Source organism: Ceratotherium simum, chromosome 16 (assembly GCF_057802395.1).
Source record: "Ceratotherium simum simum isolate JZ-2026a chromosome 16, ASM5780239v1, whole genome shotgun sequence".
NCBI lineage: Eukaryota > Metazoa > Chordata > Mammalia > Perissodactyla > Rhinocerotidae > Ceratotherium > Ceratotherium simum.
In genome coordinates this window covers 6924234-6945949 of record NC_141915.1, presented here as the reverse complement: position 1 = coordinate 6945949, position 21716 = coordinate 6924234, and the positions used below count along the sequence as shown (strand labels likewise).

Sequence of the window (21716 nt, the reverse complement as noted above, 5' to 3'; positions counted from 1 at the left end):
CCTACAAAAACCTGACGAGAATTTGTTGTGTGAGAATTTAGAGACCTTATCTGCCAGGACTAGTGGTCATGCCCTTCCACATAAGTTTTCCCATTTCTTCTGTTCCCCACATCTCATTCCCCCATATGTTTTCTGCATTTCAAAACAACAGCAAAAGAAGAGTATTGGTTAGAACTGATAGACATTTTGTATGTTTATTTGACTGTGTTGCTATTTTCAAGTCTGTCTTTCTAAAGTCAGTTCCTGGACTCCTCAGTTCTTGATTCCTGATATGTTTGCAGATGACTCATATCTTTTTTGCCTGGAATGCTCAGATCCTAGGAGCTAACATCTGTCTTATACACTGTCATACTACTGTTTTTAATCAAGAGCATGTATGACTTGTCACCAATCTCTTTTTGAGTCTTTTGAGTATGATGACCGACCTATTTTTCCCTTCTGTAAGCAGGAATGGGATCAGGTAACCCCGAGGGCCTCCTCTTCACACACATGTTGTTCAAGAGATAGAGCTTGTCATTGGCCTAACCTTTTCTTACAGCTTCAGTTGGTGGGAAGAAAAACCCTGGGTTTTTGGTGAGAGTCAGGAGTCCTCACGTCAGGACACAGGCAGACACAGACTGGGCTCATTTGAAGGCAGGCCCTGGTGCTTTGGTGTATGCCTGGTCTCTCTAACAACTGAGTTATCTATGAGAACTCTGATATGGAGATGGAAGGGTTAACTGAATCAGTGAACGGCAAGGGCCACTACCAGAATCAGCTAGGTATTTATTTAGCACCTAGGCAGAATGCTCTTTGGTGCCCTGCTTCTGAGGACCTACCTGTGGGCCTTTCTGATTTTGCTTCCTTTACAGCTTGTCCCTTAGCTGCTGTGTTGTCAGCCCGTCCTCCTTGCCACAGTTGAGCCATCCTTGCCTTACCCCATAATAGCGACTGGGTCATCATCATACTTTTTCCTTCTAGCCCTTCACCCTATTTCTCCTGACCCCTGAAAATAAATTTAGGAAAGGAAGAGAAACAAAAAAATGACACTAATGCGGTCATAATATCTCAGTAAGAAGGGGTGAAATCAGTGTCCGTGAGAGTATATGCTGCTTATTTCCATCCATCCTCTTTGCTCTCTTTCTCTCTGCCCTTCCCATCTCTAGTACTTCAGTGAGTGTACTTAATAATTCCCTCAATCTCTTTCCATTTTAACAGTGTGTCTTAATCTCCTTGAAGGTTCTTCATAGTTACTAATGTTAGTTTTTTCCGTAGCTGTTCATCCCTGATGAGTGCCTACAAATTGTGTGTGGGAGGTGGAGTTGGCAGGGTTTGCTCTGAGGATCCTGGTGTAAAGTTAGTGGACATCTGGAGCTAGACCATATTTAAATAGTTGTTCAGTATCAGTAAAAGAGTATTTATACTTTAAATTCAAGTTGTTAAAAGTTGAGGCATTCCAAATGAGGCCAAGTATAATGTATTGTATAAATGTAACTATGAATGCATTGATACATTTAAATTTACCAATGACTTCTAGATGCCACCTTGCACAGAAAGAAGAGAAGCACACTTTCAGCAACTTCTTGGTGTTTCTGTATGATTGGGACTGTTCTCAAAGGGGACATTGCTGTGTTTTGCGCATGAGGTAGGAGAGGGCAAGAAGATAATTTCTAACTTAAGTTTTTTGCTTGTCTTATGGAATGTGTTAACTTTCCATCACTGTAGCTTAATCCATACAGAATTCCTAGTAACTGAACTTGTGGCTGCTCCAGCCAATGGCATGAGTTGGATTGGCTATTTTCCAAAAGTGAAGCTCTTTTGATTTTTTTTTTTTTTTTGGACAGGAACCGTGTATAACACTAATAGTCATAAAACCAGAGAACTGGGAATTTAATTTGTTTTTTTCCCCTGTGTATCTAAGTGACTTTCAATTGGAGTCGTTTTGAAGTTGTGACTGTAGCTATATGCTGTTTTTATTGATGTTTACCTGCTTTTAAAGTTTTATTAGGAGTATAAAATATAAAACAACCTTGAATACAGATTAGGACAATAATTTTTAAAATTTTTTTTAGCTTCAAGTATATAAATTTTTTCACTGTGGAAAACTAATTTTATATGTAGGGTAGTACTTTTGTTTTGATTTTAATTGTTTTCTCTATATTATGTTCCAAATAAAGTAAAACTTGTAAAAATTTGAAAATACTTCATTATTGGAAAGCAGTGTGGATTGATTTTCAAAAAGTACAATTTAATTTGTCCCAAGAGCATGTAATAACTTAAGCTAGGTTAATAAAATATTGACAAGTAAAAGAGGTCAATAGCCCCGTAATGAAGAAACAAGAGTTTAATGAGTTCTGATATTTGGGTGAAAATAAAATGTTTTTTAACTTAAGGTCCTTGAGATGATTTTCTTAAATATTTTGTGGTCTTGTCTGGGCTTTTCATCCCCTACTCTTTATGAGAGAAAACAAAAAGGTTTGCCGAGCCCAAATAAACATTAGTCTGACTAACTTTTAAATTTATGATATAAATAAATGAAAAATTTCTGTTAAGTCAAGGCGTTTATCAATACATTTGATTTCTGAACATTCCAATTACAAGAGAATTTCAAGTACAGTCATGCACTGCATAATGATGTTTCGATCAATGGTAGACCACATATATGCCGGTGGTCCCATAAGATTAGTACCGTTATAGCCTAGGTGTGTAGTAGGCTATACCATCTAGGTTTGTGTAAGTACTCTAAGGGAGAAAGAAATTTTCCTCTACCCTTCTAGGTTCTTCTGGCTGGTCTAAGAATTAAATTGACAGGACACAGATTAATAGGAGAAAAACAAAAAAAAAAAGCTTAATAATATGTATACATGGGAGAAACCCAGGAAAACCAAGTAACTCACCAAAATGGCCAAGGTCCTCACCTAAAATACCATCCTCAGCTAAAGACAAGAGAAGATGTTGGGAGTGGGGATAGTCAGGGACTTCAAAGGCAATTCACAGGTAGGTGAAAAGGAGCAAATGTTTGGAAAGTAAGTGTTTGGCCACACAGAAACAGAAGAACACAGAGGGGAGAGGAACAAACATTGCTTCTCTAGGTCCCTCCCTGTCTACCACCCAGTTCATGTTCTGCTAAGGTGATAGCTGGCTTCCTGAGACAGGTTTTTGTATCTGAATTCTTTTAGGCAGTTAAGGGGGAGGTAACAACAACAAAAACTTTGAGTCTTTTGTTTCTTAAAAATAATCAGCCTACAATAATCCTCATGTTAAAGAGACACATTTTGGGGTGGCAAATTTCGTCCCCTTTTCGTACGCTCTATGATGTTCACACAGCGACGACATCACCTCATGTCGCGTTTCCTATAACGTATCCCCGTTAAGCGATGCTCGACTATAGTATAATTGGCTTCACCTTTGCACTTCCACTTTCCAGTGTCCTTGATGAAGGACAGTTTTGTAAAAGGAAGGGAAGTTTCTTCTCGTTGATGTGTTTCATTTCAGGTGATTATGCTTCCTTAATATTAGAAAATCCTGGCCTTACTTATTTCAAGTAGTAGAAGTCTTTTCCATACACATTGTTTTGATGTTCCGTTGGAAGAATTTTCCTGGTAGTGATGTTTGTTACTAAGTGTTCACTCATTTGAATCATTGACTATCATTAAGTGTTCTCCAACTTGAATCATTTATTGAGTTAAACTCATTAATTTGAAGCTACTGCTATTGTAGGTGTGTGCTTGTAGTCTTTTAGGCCTTTTGAATTAGTTTATTTTGTTGTGTGCTCACATACAATAAATGTTGCAATACGACCCTATGACTTGAGTATAATTAAGAGTTAGCTGTGCTTGCTCAATCCCAAACCATTCAGATGCAATACCAGCAGCTACTCTTATGCCCTGTGCCTGTCACTTGGACAGGATGTTCAGAGAGCTTGAGGTGTTGACCTGTTGATGCCAGAATCAATTTCATGTGAGACCACTAGGCCATCCAGCAGCCCCATGCTCTATTTTGTACTAGAAAATGGCATTGAAGAATATTTTACAGATGAATAGATTTTCCTACCATAATGATGATCTCAAAGGTTAGAGCTGTGCCAGGCACTATTGCTACACTCTGGTTAATAGTAATCCTGTCAGGGATTGAGTATTAGATATCACTCAGATGCTGGGACTTCAATTAGGCCTCCCATTCATGTAGTAACATGTATCCTTTCTGTAGCTACAGCAGTGTTTTTAGAAACTGGTCCCCAAGAGTCAGTTACTGATAACTACAGGCATACCTCATTTTATTGCACTTCTCTTTATTGTGTTTTGTATTTTGTTTTGTTTTGCTTTGTTTTTATAAGACTCTCTGCCAGCAAAAAGATTAGGACTTGCTGAGGGCTCAGATGATGATTAGCATTTTTTTCAGCAATAAAGTATTTTTTAATTAATATATGTATTTTTTTTTAGACATAATGCTATTGCATACTTAATAGACTACAGTATAGTGTAAACATAACTTTTACATGCACTGGGAAACCAAAAAATTCACGAGACTCGCTTTATTGCGATAATCACTGTATTGCAGTGGTCTGGAACAGAACCCGAAATATCTCCAAGGTGTGCCAGTTTTGAGGTTTTGACTGTAATATGCTTTCTAATAGTTGAAATATAAGCATGTATACAAATGTAAATTCAGAAAACCATATAACCAGTTTAGGGAAACAAAATAAACCAGCAGAGGACATCTTTCAAAATAGTGTTTTATAAGTGTGTGTGTTAGTATATTTACACTTGCCAATGTATCCATACAAGTAAAAATAGGGAAAAAAATATGTTTTTAAACCTTTTAAAATGAGAATTCTTTAGTAGTTGGAAATCTTCCCCAACCAGAGGGTCATTTGCTTTTTCTTCCCTGTTTTTCTCTAATTACCAGCTCTTTGTCTTTTAAATTAGGATATGTGGGATTAAGTCTTTTTAAAAATAGTTGCCTTCCTAAGTTAGTATTTCTACAACTACATTTTTAAGGTTATATTTTTAAAGCAGGAATAAATATAATTAAAATGTTTATAAAAGTTACTGATGTTATGTTTTGAACAAATGCAAATTACATCTCTGGACTATTTTGGCTTTTTAAAAATATCCTTTTTTGAGCAAACATTATGCTGATGTTGATTTAAAAGCAAGATTGTTAATCCCCAAACTATGAAAATATAGAAATGAGAGAGAAGGGAAATTTTCTTAATTTTAAAATTACTAGTCTTAATTTGTTTTTGTTTTTCATTCTCATTTTTTTTTGTTGTTTATCTGGGCAGTGATAATCACTGTACAAGTTTTAAATAAATCAGTGTATACAAGATGGATGCCAGTTAGTAAATTTTGTTTGGTGTGAAGTATTGTAGCTAGCAGGTTATACATTTTAAGTAGCAAAATTAAATTTGTTTGTATTTGGAATATGTGGAATTCCTCATTTAGTGTGGAAAAATGAAAATGAGAGGACCTACTTCTATTCCTTATACAACTGCTTATTGTCACATGGAATACGTCTTTTGTATCTCTCTGTGCCTCTGGCTTCTCTTCTTTAAAATGGGCTCAAGAATTTAATGACTGCCTTCAACCCTTTCAAGAACATTGAGGACAAATACTTTGAAGTCTTTGGAAGACAAAATGCCACCTTGTGTATTTTTTGATACTAACTTGCCTTGTAAGTATGTGCTATGTATTGTACACAGTGACACAGTGTGACATTGTGAACTTTTTTATGAGGACAAAAGTTGTTTGCATGGCTTGATGTTAAACTATAACTTCATTACTAATGTTTTAGAGTTTCTGAACTTGATTCTTTCCCCTCTCTCTAGTGCAGTGGGAACTGACCCTCTGAACGTCTCCATGTTCTATTCTGTTCCTGGGGGGTGGTGGGAGGAGGGAGTACTGATCTTTTGTGGCAGTCTTTAGAATTGTACAGAGAAGTTGTTGTACAGGTGGGTTAGGGATATGGCCCAAGTCTGCAGTGTACAGAGGAGGGCCTCTTCAGCTTGGGAATAGACAAAGAGCCCTCTGTTTCCTCGTTTTTAGATTTTCTTCTGCATGTTTATGCTGGCCTGCATTCTGACTCATGGGTTGGAGAGTCAGGTGGAACTTTTTGTTTTTAACATGTAGAAAGTGTGGTGAAGTGGGAGAATTCTAGCCTAGGATTTGGGAGACATGGATTGTTGCCTGTGCGCTACCCCTACAGTAGTTCTCACTTTTACCTGTTCTGGAGGATTTTCCATCTCTAATGAATGAGGATGCTATGGTGTAGGGAGCCAGGGAGTGAGGAGGGCTGTTCTTGCATTGAATGCCTAGATTCCATACATTTCTGAAATGGTGATTAAAAGTGTATGTGAAGCTAGCTATGGTTTTTCACATGAAAACAGTTTAAAGTGTAGTTCATTATGATTTTCTTTACATTTGCACCTGGGGTTAATTTTCACTGCCCAGGAACTTTGTTGCATAACTTCCAGCATCATCTGTGAATGCTTCTGCTTAAAAGCCCTGTGTCCTTCAAAGAATTCCTAAGTGCTGTTTTCTTAAAAGAAATAAAATTAAAAAAAATTCCTAAGTACTGTTTTGTTTTTCTGTGATAAAAATTGTTCTTGTAAAGTTTAAGGAAGATGATAATTTTTATGTCTGGTTAGTATTTGTGAAATTTGCTTGGAAATTTTCAGTCTTGTTGTGGTAGTGGTTTTTCTGTTTTCTGAAGTTGGTTTATGGTTTTATGACATCTTTTGTCATTCTTTTCCAGAGAATTCGGTCAACAGTGGATGAAAAAGAACAAAAACAACTTCTCATGGATTTGGATGTAGTAATGCGGAGTAGTGATTGCCCATACATTGTTCAATTTTATGGTGCACTCTTCAGAGAGGTAGGAATAAACTATTTGGGTTTTAGCTGACAAAATCTAATTGGAATAAATAAGAGGATGGCAGGATTAGATTCTAATTTTCAGTTAAATGCCGTACGTTAGTAGTAACTTAATTTCTCAGTATTTTAGTATATAGCCGTGATAATCTACACATTAATTTCTACCACTTATTGTTCCTTTGGTTAAGGGGTGAATCTCATACTTTTTTTTATGAGTGTCATTTGTGAATCCTGTATTTCCTTTCTTCATTTATAAATATTTTCTGTTCTTTAGGAACCTGACATATCAGCTGACTTCTAAATATTAACCCTTTTGCTGCAGGTTTAGATCTATCTGTTTTGGCCTTGAGCTCCATCAGTGTCTCCCCACCCCCTTTTTAAAAACTTTTATTCATTTCTGTCATCAAATGTATCCACATTTAATGTAAGCATTTATTCATCCCTACCCACAATCCTCAAGAAAACCCATCAAACATGGAAATTAACAACTATAATAGAAATTCTTTTATCTAATTCTGTTATCCAGATTTTTATGTACAAACTAGAACTCTAATTTCTTTGTCTCATGATTATGTTTCTCCTTTTGACCTCTGATTATTCTTTGTCCTGATGTGGGGTTATCACTTCTGCCTCCAGCTGTCAGCTCATTTACTCATTTCCAGTCATCCCAGTACCTAAAGCAGGGAACTGAGTTAGGGCTAGGGAGTAAAGCTGGCTGTAAATGAATCAAATAATGTATGGTCTCCTGGACAATCATCAAACACTTGTGATATTTAGTTAGCTGAGGAGGACTTGAACTGAACTCTTAAGCATTTTAAATACTCTTTATTTTTATTTATTTATTCATTTTTATTTATTTATTTTTAGTGAAGAAGATTAGCCCTGAGCTAACATCTGTTGTCAGTCTTCCTCCTTTTTTTTTTTTGTTTGCTTTTTGCTGAGGAAGATTGGCCCTGAGCTGACATCTGTGCCCATCTTCCTCTATTTTATATGTGGCTGCCATCACCATGGCTTGATGAGCAGTGCGTTAAGTCCGTGCCCGGGATACAAACCTGCAAACCCTGGGCTGCTGAAGTGGAGTGCATGAACTTAACCCCTATGCCACTGGGCCTGCCCTTATTTTTATTTTTTTTTTTTATTTTTTTCTGAGGACGAGTCACCCTGAGCTAACATCTGTTGCCAGTCTTTCTCCCCCTGCTTTTTTTTTTATTTGAGCTGCTGCCGCAATACGGCCACTAACAGATGAGTGGTATAGGTCCACGCCTGGGAACTGAACCTGGGCCACAGAAGCTGAGCACGCTGAACTTAACCACTAGGCCACTGGGGGCTGGCCCTTAAATTCTCTTAAGAAAATACCATTCTCATTTTGCAAATGTTAGGATGAGCTGGTGCCGGGGAGTTGTTATGAACTGGAGAGAAAAAAACCCTTTCCACCCCTCTCTTCTTTTTGGCACTGGATCACAAAGAGTGTAGCCTTGGGGGTTTTATTGTAGTTATTGACTTAAAAAATACTATGTTGTAAGACAAGACTGAATGTAACACTGAATAGAAATATATGAAATCTTATACTTGGAGAAGACCTTGAAGGTTAGTCAATTAATTCTCCACCCAATCCTGAAATTTTTTTAATTTATTTTTCTGTGCTCTTAACAGGTGACTAATAACCAGAAGCATTCTACTTCATCGTAGAGCCCATTTCTTTGTGGAATCACTAACTAATCACTGTTAATTCTACACTTATATAGTTTCTGTCTACTCCTATCTTTGTACTTTTTATGACTTGAATATTCATTTTTATGACCAGATGCAGTGAATTCGTTAACTTCCTTCGTCATTGCACATGTCAGCGTTACATCGCCTCAGTATACAGTCGTGTATTCAGGTACATAACTGTATCCTGGACCTAAGTATTACATAGTGTTGTTCTGTTTGTAAGGTCATGAATCTGGAACTTGCTTCATGTTGCACAAGAATCTTGCCATCTTCTCCTCCCTACTTCCCCTAAACCGTGAGTTTATTCTTCATAATAACTAAATCCTCTGGCCACTTGACTCTTCACATCTTATGCTGAACAGTAGTTATTTAGAGGATGGACTAGATTTTCTCTCCTAACTAGATGCCACAGTCAGTTTTCCCAGCGCTGTGTTCACTGTCACTGTCGACTCTCACTGGCTGTATCTTAACCCTAATTCACCTCCTGATTGCTGGAATACACCAATTTATTTCTCATGTTTATTTAATCATTCATTTAAACAACATTTAAATCTATAGCCCCAGGCTAGATAGTGTGGAAGTCTGATTTTATGAAAAGAAGGCAGAGTAAGTGATATCCATGATTGAAAAGTTATTGGAAACAAAACAGAAAGCTTGGAATAGTATATGGACCGTATCCTTATGGTTTCTTATGAATAGCTGGATAAAATTCAGTTTTATATCTCAGGAGGGTTGAAGGGAGTTGAGATATACAGCTGTCAGCACTAACATCTATTGAATGTTCTATAGTTTTCACGTATATTGTTTTCACAGCAGTGTCAGGGGTCCGGTGGTATTATCTCCCTTCTTCCAGAGAGGAAAGTGCGATTTGAGTACTAATTTGACAAAAGTCACACAGCCAGTAAGTGTCAGAGACAGAACTTCAAAGATAAAAATCTCACTCTTCTTTCTGTTATACCACAAGTGGTCCAGGGATGAACTTTTAGCTTCATTTAAAAAATAATCTACTTTTTGGGGGCTGGCCCTGTGGCCTAGTGGTTAATTTTGGCATGCTCTGCTTTGGCAGCCCAAGTTCCATTCCTGGGCGGGGACCTATACCACTCGTCGGTGGCCATGCTGTGGCAGCAACCCACATAGAAAATAGAGGAAGGTTGGCAACAGATGTTAGCTCAGGGCAAATTTTCCTCAGCAAAAAAAAAAAAAAAAAAAAAGAAATCTGCTTTTTAGACATTACAATTTTTGAATATGATGAATGAAGGCTTAGGAACTATACAGTTTGGTTGTATAAAGTCACAGTGCCTAGATAGAGTGAACATAAACTTCCCCATAAATCTTAAAATGGAAGAAGTGATAGGTACTTTCTGAATAGTAAAAAATGAAGTTTTAGAAATAGAAAGCTCACCTTTAAAGAGTACATAGTCAAAGTGTATTTCCTGAAGTTACAAAGGTTCAGAATATTCACCAGATTTAATAAGGGTTTAGAGAAACATTTTTCTTTCCAAATTCATCACTTAAAAGAAAAGGATCTTTTTGGCGACATGACATTCAGTTCCAATAATAGACACAGAACTCTGGGTTCATGGAAGGAAAGAATGGAGGTGAGGGTATGCAGTCAGGACTTCTTACCGTACCATCCCTATGAGAGAGACAAATGCTTCTAATTCCTGTCACTGTGAGAAACCCTCCAGAGTATGTCATCTCACATAATTTATGTGACCACAAGACATCAGCTCTTGGTCTGGTTCAATCAACCGTGAATCAAGGAGTTTGTGAATGTTATTTTTCTTCTTGCAGCTACTGTGTAGAGACTAATCTTGGGTGGAGTAATATTGAGCCTCTGGAAGTTCCATAACTTCCTTCAGAGCAGTGGATAATGTTAACAGTGAGGTTTGTAACTTATTTGTTGCCATTGTATCCACCCATGTATACTTCTTTTGAGGATGGGGCTAAACTTAAATAAAAAGCCCAAAGTACAACTTGGATGTGATTTAGATAAGTTAGTAAGACACCTAATTGCAAGGTTTCTAAAGTCATTTTCAGACTTTGTAGACAGGGAAAAAAAGAGCTTGACAGTGTTGAATAATAAAGGTAACTTTTAGCCTATAGGTTCCTTAAAGGCCTGTACCCACCATTTATCTTATCAGTACTGAAACCTAGAATCACTTAAAAAGTGTCTTTTAATATATAAATTTTCAGAATATAATAGCAAGGAAACCCTTATTTCAAATATCTTTTGAGGTTGGGGAAATTCTAGTGTAGCAGATAGGTTTTTTTGTTGTGGATTTTTTTTTTTTTTTTTCTGGTGAGGAAGATTAGTCCTGAGCTACCATCTGTGCCCATCTTCCTCTATTTTGTGTATGGGATGCTGCCACACATGGCCTGATGAGTGGTGCATAGGTCCGCACCCAGGATTTGAACTTGCAAACCCCAGGCCACCGAAGCAGAGCATGCGAACTTAAGCACTACAACACCTGGCCGACCCCCCTAGGAGACAGTGTTCTGAGTAATTTGTGATTATAGAAGTTCATCAGATTACAGTAAAGTCAGTGATAATAGCTGAATTTAATCATCTCCTCCCTTTCTGTCCTCAACTTCTACTCCTATTCTCTTTTCCCTTTCCTTCCCCTTTGCAAGTTTTAAATACAGCTTTATGGGGGTAAAACTGATATACGATAAACCACACATATTTAAAGTATACAATTCGATATGTTTGAACAAATGTATACACCTGTAGAATTATCACCATAGTCAAGACAATGCCATATCCATCACTCACAGGTTTCCTTGTGCCCCGTAGGTAATGTGCACTTCCTCTCTGCTGTCACCATCCTCAGGCAACCACAGATCTGTTTTCTGCCACTATAGATGAATTTGCATTTTGTAGAATTTTATGTAAATGTAATCATACAGTGTGTATTCTTTTTTTTTTTTTTTTTTTTGTCTTCTTTTACTCAGCATGATTATTTTGCAGTTAATGTTGTGGCATGTATCAATAGTTTGTTCCATTTTATTGCTGAGTAGTTTTAGTAGTATTCGATTGTGTGGATACACCATAGTTTGTTTATTCATTCACCTGCTAATGGACATTTGGGTTGTTTCCAGTTTTAGTCTCTTACAAACAAGGCTGCTTTGAGCATTTGTGTACAAGTCTTTGAGTAGACATATACTTTGATTTCCCTTGGGTAAATACCTGGGAGTGGAATGGCTGGATCAGATGGTAGGTGTATGTTTAACTTTTTCAAAAAATGAGCAAGCTGTTTTCTAAAGTAGTTGCACAATTGTCAGTTTCCTCCAGTACTGTTTGAGAGTTTTATTTCTTCCACATCTTTTCCAACACTTGTATGGTCTGTCTGTTTAATTTTTAGCCATTCTAATAGATGTATGGTGAAATCTCATTGTACTGTTAATTTGCATTTCTCTAATTATGTTGAACAACTTTTTGTGTGCTTATTTGTCAACCATATGTATTCTTGGATGAAGCTTCTGTTCAAATCTTTTGTCCGTTTCTTTAAAAATTCTTGTTTTGTTTATTTCTTGTTATTGAGTTTTGTGAGTTTTTTTTTAATGCATTCTGGACACAGGTTTATTATCGGATATATGAGTTCAAATATTTGCCCCCAATCTGGGGCTTATTTATTATACTCTTAACAGTGTTTTTTGGGAAATTGTGAGTTTTTAATGTTGATGTAGGCCAATTTGTCAGTTTTTTCTTTTATGTATTGTGCTTTTGATGTTGTATCTAAGGAATCTTGGCTTAACTTGAGATCATTTAGATTTTTTTCTTATGTTTTCTTCTAGCAATTTTAGATATCACATTTATATTTATCATCCATTTGGGGTTAGTTTTTATGTGGTGAGAGGTACGAATTAATGTTTACATTTTTGTATGTGGATATCCTTTGCACCTTTGTCAGAAGTCAGTTGTCCATATGTGTGTGGGTCTGTTTCTGGACTATCTAGCCTGTTCCACTGATCCACATTCCTGTCTTGGCACTGATTTCCTTCTGTCTTGTTTATTCTAGCTTTATAGAAAGTCTTCAGATCAGGTAGTGCTGGTCTTTAAACTTTATTGTTTTTAAAGTTGTTTTGGCTCTTTCAGATCCTTTCCATTTCCATATGGATTTTGGAATCTGCTTGTCAGTTTCTACAAAGAAAATCCCAGGGTTTTTGGTTGGGATTACACTGAATCTATAGATCAATTGGGGGAGTATCGCTATTTTAACAATATTAAGTGTAATGACCCACTAACGTGGCATCTCACTTCATTTATTTATATCTTTAATTTTTCTCAGCAATGTTTTGTAGTTTTCACTATACAAGTCTGTCACATTCTTGGTTAAATTTATCCTTAAGTATTTAATAATTTTTTGATGCTTTAATAAGTGATATTTAAGAAACTTTGTTTCCTCTTGTTTTGTGACTAATATGTAAAAATAAAATTGATTTTTGTTTATTTATCTTGTGTACTGCAACCTTGTTAAACTCACTTAGGAGTTTTTGTTTTTAAATTTTTTTTTTAAATTTTATTTACTTATTTACTTTTTTCCCCAAAGCCCCAGTAGATAGTTGTATGTCATAGCTGCACATCCTTCTAGTTGCTGTATGTGGGACACGGCCTCAGCATGGCCGGAGAAGCGGTGCATCGGTGTGCACCCGGGATCCGAACCCAGGCCGCCAGCAGCGGAGCGTGCGCACTTAACCGCTAAGCCACAGGGCCGGCCCTCACTTAGGAGTTCTGGTAGTGTTTTGTGGATTCCATCAGATTTTCTACATAGGTTATCACATCATCAATGAATAAAGAGAGTTTACTTCTTCCTTTTCAGTTTGGGTTCCTTTTATTTGTATGTTTATTTATTTCTTGCCTTATTGCACTGGCTAGATCCTCTAGTACACTGTCGAATAGAAATGGGGAGAGTGGATATCCTTGTCTTGTTTCTGATCTTAGGGGGCAAGCATTCATGCTTTTACCATTAAATATGATGTCAGCTGTAGGCTTTTCTTCGTAGATGTTCTTTATCAGGTTGAAAATGTTACCTTCTATTCCTGGTTTGCTGAGAGTTTTTATCAGGAATGGATGTTAAAGTTTTGTCAAATTCTTTTTCTACATCTTTGAGGTGATTGTATGGTGTTTAAAAAAAATTCTTTTTTATGATGGTAAGTTATGTGGATTGCTTTTCAAATGTTAAACCAACCTTGCATTTCTGGGATAAATCCACTTGATCATGGTGTATTATCTCGTTTTATATGTTGGATTAAATTTGCTAAAATTTTATTTAGAAGTTTAGTATCTATGTTCATGAGAGATATTGATCTATAGTTTTCTTATAATGTTTTTGTTTGGCTTTTGTATCAGTGTAATGCTGACTTTATAGAGTGAGTTGGGAAATATTCCCTCATTTTCAATTTTCTGGAAGAATTTACATAGAATTGGTATTATTTCTTTTGTAAATATTTGGTAGAATTCACCAATGAACTCCTTTGAACTTGCCGTTTTCTTTGTGAGAAGATTTTTAACTACAAATTCAATTTCTTTCAAAGATAGAATTCTATTCAAGTTATCTGTTTCTTCTTGAATGATCTTTGGTATTTGGTAGTTCGTTTCTTTGAAGAAATGTGTCCCTTTCATCTAAATTGTCAAATTAATTGGCATAGAGTTATTCATAATGTTCCTTTATTATCATCTTAATATCTGTAGAATCTATAGTGATGTTACCTCATCCCTCTCCCTCTTATTCTTGATACAGGTAATTTGCACCTTCTCTATTTTTTCCTAATTAGTCCAGCTAGAGGTTTTCAGGGAACCAACTTTCAGTTACATTAATTTTCTGTATTGTTTTTCTATTTTCTGTTTTTTAAATTTTTCATTCTGATCACTCTTATTTCCTTTCTCCTACTTATTTTGGTTTAATTTGTTTTTTTTCTAGTTTCTTAAGGTAGTTCTTGCTTTTTGTAGACTATGAAATATTTCAAACATACAGAAAATTACAGGAGAATAGCAGTGTACCCACACCACAGATTCGTATTTTGATATATTTACTCTTTAGCTGTCTTTAAATTATAGATACAGTTGAAGCCCCCATTCCATTCCCCTTTTTACTCTCCAGATCTAAACACTACCTTGAAGTTAATGTTTTCTTCAACTTGTTATTTAGGCTTTCCAAATATGTATTTTACCCTGAGTAATGCATAGTATTGCTTTATGTTTTTTCAAAGTTTACATAAATGGAATCATCCTGTATGTATCCCCCATAGCATTTTTTATTCAGCATAATCTTCAAGATTTGTCCATGTAAATACAGATCTGTAATATATGGGTTTGGTTAATTTATATTAACTGCTATCTAGTATTCTAATGATTAAATATACCATTTTTTATGTTTCTTTAATAATCCTAATGTAGATTATTTCTAATTTTTTGCAATTATAAACAATGTAAAAATGCACTTCCCTTTGCATGTCTCCTTGACAACCCAGGTTACAGATTCTGTAGAGTATATACCTAAAAATATAATTGCTAGGTTAAATGATATAAATATCTTCAACCTTAGTGGATATTGTGATATTTCTCTTCATAGTGGTTATGCTAACTTATATTCCTACCAGTAAGAATGAAGATTTCTGTATCAGGAATTGTATTCAGGTGTCAGTGATGGAGACTGCTAATGGCTTACTTAGTTTGTGGTTTCCACTGTTAAGGTTGCCTTGTGGTCTAAGTTGGCTCCCAGAGTTCAGCTATCATGCCCACACGTAGGAAGAGAAGAGGGAAGGACTAAACAGGCTGTCCTGGACTCATCAACCAGCTGTTTGTATTGATAGCTCATTGGCTGCCCTTCTCTACACAGAGGGCCTGGAAATGTAGTTTTAGCTGGGCACATTGTACCTAACAAAGGGGGAGTGTTTGTTGGGCAGGCTATAAGCATTTATTGTCACAGATCTCACTGCTAACATTTGGTATTATTAAATGTTTTATTTTTGGCAATCAGGTGGGTCTGAAGTGATATCTCACTTTTAAAATTACATTTCCCTAGTTACTGGCAAGGTACAGAATTTTTTACTTGTGTGTTTAAGTTTTCTTTTCTGTGAATTGCCTATTCATCTCCCTTTGCCATTATTCTGTTAAGTTTTGTCTTTTTCTAATTAATTTCGCATGGTGCTTTATTATTCACAGTGCCAATCCTTTGTGTCTTTACATCTCAATAGATGTTTTTGTCTTATTTTTGAACTTTTGGTATGGTATCCTTTATCATACTGAAATATTCATTATAATGGAATTAAATTTAACAGGTCTTATCTTGTTTGTGTGTGTGTGTGTGTGTGTGTGTGTGTGTGTGTGTGAGGAAGACTAGCCCTGAGCTAACATCCGTGCCAATCCTTCTCTTTTTGCTGAGGAAGATTGGCTCTGAGCTAACATCTGTGCCCATCTTCCTCCACTTTATGTGGGATACCGCCACAGCATGGCCTGACAAGCAGGGCGTCGGTGCTCGCCCGGGATCTGAACCCGGGCTGCCAGCAGCGGAGCGCACGCACTTAACCGCTACGCCACGGGGCCAGCGCCTAACAGGTCTTATCTTTTGTGATTTATTCTTTTTTTTAAATTTTATTTATTTATTTATTTTCCCCCCAAAGCCCCAGTAGATAGTTGTATGTCATAGCTGCACGTCCTTCCAGTTGCTGTATGTGGGACGTGGCCTCAGCATGGCCAGAGAAGCGGTGCATCGGTGCTGGCCCAGGATCCGAACCCCAGGCCGCCGGTAGCCGAGCGCACTCACTTGACCACTAAGCCATGGGGCCGGCCCTGTGATTTATTCTTTTCGTATATATTTTTGGGAAGAAATTTTTTCCCACCCTGAAGTCATGAAGAACTCTTATGAAAAGTTTTAAACTTTTGCTTTTCAAAATATCCATTTGGGAGTTTTCATATTTTTATTTGTGAATGATTTGAAGTAATGGTCTAATTTAACTTTTTTCTATATGGAAGGCCACTGGTCCCAATGGCAGTCATTGAATATTCCATCCTTTTGCCACTATTTGCTTCGCTGCATCTATCATATATCAAATTTCCATATGTGCATGGGCTTTTGAATCTGTTGCATTGATATGTTTACTCCCCCCCCGCCCCCCCCCCCCCCCCCGTCTTTTGTTGTGATGGCTTTATAAAAAGTCTTTGTCTCTTAGATCAGTCCTCCTCCTTTAAAATAGTCTTTTTTGGTTCTACTTTTCTGTATAAGTTTTAGGATAAGCTTGTCCAGATGCATGATGATTTTGATTAGAATCTAACTGAATTCTTAGGTTAGTTTGGGGGAATTGGAGATCTTTATGATCTTCAGTCTTCAGATTTGTAAACATGCTTTGCCTCTCTATTTGGTCAGGTTGTTATGTCCTTTAGTAACATTTTATACTTGTTTTCATAAATATTCTGCCTCTTTTGTTAGATAGATTCCTAGGTGCTTTATAATTTTTCTCTCTATTGTGAGTGGTGTCTTTTTAAGCATTTTATTTTCTAAGTTGTTCCTGTTGGTATATAAATACGTTATTGGTTTTATCTGGATCTTATCTCTAGGAACCCTTGTCTTGATCTTAGTGGTTCACTTTTTCATTATCCTCCATCTTTTTTCGCAGCACCGCATATAGTAACTTCCACTTTTGTATTTCAGTCGTGTCATCATCTCATCTTTGCTTGAACCTGAAAGTAATGTTGCTGTCACCGCTTTTCGAGGCAGCTCAGACCATTCCATTTTTTTAAATGCAACTCATTGCTGTTGTCTATTCTCAGTTATGGCCAAAAGGAACCGCTAGAAGAAATGAGAAGTTGACATTAGGTTGTGTGCCTTAGAAACCACAAAGACCTCCCTCTCTGGAGCTGACTGCTCCTTCACACCTCCTCGTCTCAGCCTCAGTTCTCCGTTTCCTTCTTCCCTTGTTTCCCCTCTGCCCAGGTCTGTCTGTCTCTTTTGGTTGCCTTCCTATTTTTCCATCTCTCCCCTTTCTCTCCTCATTTTCTTGGCTATAGCTTTGAGCACCTGTCAGGCACTTCATTTTGGGCTTTACATATGTAAACTGATTTGATCATTATAGTAAACCATTGAGGATGATGGGGCAATCCCCATTTCGGAGGCTCAAGCTTATATCAGTAGAAAGTGGGAGAGCCTGGATAGTAAGTCAGGCCTTTCAGATGCTAAATCAATGATCTTTCCACTTCACTGTACTACTGAAGTTAAGTTCCTTCCTTACTGTTTTTCTAAGTAGATGAGTTAAGTGCTATCTTTTTCTCTAATAAAAAAATTCTAGTGAATCTATTGAGATGGTGTCTTTAGATTACAATAAATTCAGGTGTGTGTTTTGGGTGAAGGGTGTTGCTCAGTCTTTTGTGAGAGTCATTCTGCAAGAGCACTCAAAAGAAAAAGAGACAGAGAAGAAAGACTTAAATAAGAAAACATAAGTAAAAGTTCACTATGTCAAATATGCTTTAAAAGAAGCATTCTGTGAAGCCCTGTAGCTACATGACTCCTCTAGCAGGTGGTCCTATTGTAAGAGTGCTATTACCATCTCAATAGCCATCATAAGATATGCTTTGTCTCGAGTAAGGTAAGTATCCTTGCATCTAAGTATCCTTGCATCTAAGTATCCTTGCATCTAAGTATCCTTGCATCGAAGGTGTTGATAGGAGAAAGGAGTTAAGTAGACTGGATTCTATTCATGGCTCTATCACTAATTAGCAGTGCTCTTCTGGGCAAGCCATTTTACTTTAACAGGCATTAATCTCTTATATAATCAATCCAGGTCAGGCTTGAGGGGTAGAATAGTGGTAGAAAATTTCCAAGGATACAACTGGATCCATAAATTAGTAACGACAAAATCGTCTAAGATAATTTTTGTCATCATCCCGATAGCTGTTTTCACTCTTATAAGGTAATTTGTAGTACTTGTTTGTATGTGCACATACTTTTACATCATTATAACATGATATCTGCTTATATTCTACATTTTCTCTTGCATACCTCTCATGAACTATATAGTTTTCCAAATAATTTAATTTTAGATAATCCCTTTAATAATGTACCATTCCCTCTTGTGAGATACTTCAGTGGTTGCTAGTTTTGTTTTTGTTTTTTCTTTTTGTAATTTATGGACTATTTAAGTTAGATTCTCAGTCATGAGATGACTCCATCAAAGGGTATAAACATTTTTATTTCTCTTGTTTTATTGTCAAATTGCCTTCAAACTGGTTAAAAACACTCTATAATGCAGCCAGCAGTTTTTGAATGATTCAGTTTAATTATAGCCAGCATTCATTCATTTAAGGAGTGTTTATTGAGCCCCTGTCCTGGTGGAGGATAAGTGCTAGTAGGGAAGATAGATGACAAACATAATAAATAAGTAGATTATATTTTATGTTAGAAGATGATAAGAGCTGTCCAGAGTAGAGCAGGGTAAGGGGATGCTAAGAGTGGATGACTTGCATTTTAAATGTTAGGCATTTTAAGTATTAGCCACTGAGAAGGTGGCATTTGACAAGGACTTGAGGCATTGGGTTTGCTTTATGTATTTTTTTTCTTTCTTTTTTACTAACGTAAGAAGTTTATGTAGTATCTCAAGATTGCTGTAACCTATTTTCTTTGTTAGTGAGAATGAACAGTTTCCTACATATTTTCTATTTTTATATTTAATTATGGCAAAATTTGAAATATTTATAAAGACAAAAGTTTCCTATGTGAGACTGTCTGTGTCCTTACAATTAAGAGTGGGGAAAATTGGGCAAATAAGTTTGTGTTTAAACGTGAGGAGAATATTCTGCCCAGGGCTTTAATAAGGAACCAAAAACTACCACTAGTTTGAGATTAAAAAAAGAAGAAGAAGAAGAAGATTGCTTCTTCTCTAATTGTATTCCTATTTTAAGTAAAGGAAAGGTGGTACTTAATATTAAGATGTATAAGAATAACATGTATTTGTTATTTTATAGGGTGACTGTTGGATCTGTATGGAACTCATGTCTACCTCGTTTGATAAGTTTTACAAATATGTATATAGTGTATTAGATGATGTTATTCCAGAAGAAATTTTAGGCAAAATCACTTTAGCAGTAAGTACCTGGTTTTCAAATTGTTCATTTTATATAAACTTATATAAAGATGTTGCTGGAGTTTTGAATGCACATATCTGAATGTCCTTCACAGAATGTAATTGACGTTCCTGGAAAATCATTTGTAGTAGGAATAGAGACAAAATCACTTCTATGGGGTAATTAACACAAGTCATAAGAACAGTTTTCAAAATATGGTCTACATAAATACTACAATATTTTTTTCGTTAAAATCACAATGAACCCTAATAGAGTGTGCTGTAAAGAAGACTAGAAAAGGCAGTTTTCCGTTTCTTTTTTCTCCTGTTGCTTTAACTATTTTTAAATAAGTTATGTTATCACAGTTATTGAATCACAGCAGTCTGCTTGAAGTCCCTTGATTGAAACTCTAGACAAAGTTTATTTCCTGTGGTTTAAGATTGGGGTTATCCAGTCTAAACCATTTCAATTTTTGACAAGCAATTTCAGTAACCAGCATTACTGCTAATTTTGTCAATTCACTTTTACCAGAGTACCAAAAAGAGAAGAGCTACTCTTTTGCATATGTGTTTATAGTTTTGAAAGTGAATTCATGATCGTTTTCTTTCTTGCTCTGAATCATTTAGTCGACAATTTTTTTCACAAAAAAATTTCTTTTTGGAGTAAAATTAATAAGATTCTTACAAACCTTTGAGAATCTGAGCTAATTCATGACCTGGGTTAGTGGATGTGTAAACTAAATTTTATAGGAAGTTGTAAGATAGATATTCTGATTGCATGTAATTTCCTGTCTCTTTCTTCGCTACATCTTCCACCTCCCATGTAGTCTACCTGATAATTGCCAATTAATGTTAAAAATATATAGACAGTTCTGAGCTGTATTTTAGTTGTAAGAGGTGTGTGTGTGTATAATTGGAATTTTAAAAATTTGATTAAACTAGTCATTAATAATCTTAAGATTAATAGGACTCATATTAATATTTTAAGTTATTTAGCTGAATTAATGCTTAAATTTAAATGTTTTATGAGCTAAATATTAAGATATATATCCTTTCAGGTAATTTTATAAAAAGAAGCTGAGTTATTTTAGAAACTTACTTATTTTCAGATAGGTATATGGAATTTTGTATTGATCAATTTAGTCATCTCTCTCCAGTATACCAAACCCAGTATTATCTTGGAACTTGTTACTGTTCATAATAATTATAGTGGAACAATAGTAGAATAATGATGATAGCTATTGAATGTTTATTTTCATTAGGCCAAGGTCTTATGACATTTTTTCTTCGTAACAACTCTCTATGGTAGATAGTATAACCCCCTTTTTAAAGATGACAGATCTGAAGCATGGAGAAGTTAAGTAATTAATTTGCTTTGAAGTTCATACAGTTGTAAGTGGTAAATGATTTAAGCCCAGGCAGCCTGATCCCAGAATCCTGCTCTTAACCGCTAGACAACAGGGTGATCATGAAGTCGAAAAACAGATAAAATTGTTTTATCATATATCGCAATATGTGTAGTATAAGTACTCTAATAAATCATTTATTATGTATTTGCCTGTGTTTCTAGACTTGGTGATCACCCTTTACATTAAGCACAACATTTAAAATTACTTTGTATTAAATCTCTTCTTGCTGACTAATAACCCAGTGAACACAGGAGCCTAGCTACTGGAAACATGACAGGTTTGCCTCTTCTGCAGTCCTGATTCGCAGCAGCTCGATGGCAGCAGAGACTTGACCTTTCTATAGCAGATGGTTGGCCGGTTCTTTAGTTCTCTTTCAGTTTGAGGTTGTGGAAATTTTAATTCAAGTCTGTGTTCCCTTCATTCCTGAAGAAATCTCTGATTTTCTGATCATGAGCAATGATCTAACAATAGGATAAATTATGGATAAATTGCGATAGTGGCTGAGCAGAGAGATTCTGGCTCTGCAAAAATTACTTTAAAGGCTCAGCACTCAATGAGGGTGAATGATTGTGAGCAGTTGAGAATTTGGAAAAACATTAAATGAGGGTTGATAATGGAACAAGACTGTTGGACTTTCTTGTACTAAATATTTCTGTTCTTGAAAAGTTTGAAGGTACAAGAA

At 36.0% G+C, this 21716-nt stretch overlaps 1 protein-coding gene across 3 annotated transcripts in view; it reads left to right on the top strand.

The window, feature by feature from the left end:
• Window positions 1-21716, top strand: part of MAP2K4 (mitogen-activated protein kinase kinase 4) — a 128519-nt gene that overhangs the window by 71433 nt on the left and 35370 nt on the right. For all 3 annotated transcript variants that reach the window (XM_087440413.1, XM_087440412.1, XM_087440414.1), the window contains 2 exons: window positions 6736-6855; window positions 19528-19647. In XM_087440413.1, coding sequence (XP_087296539.1) covers window positions 6736-6855; window positions 19528-19647 — 240 coding nt within the window. The remainder of the gene's footprint in view (window positions 1-6735; window positions 6856-19527; window positions 19648-21716) is intronic.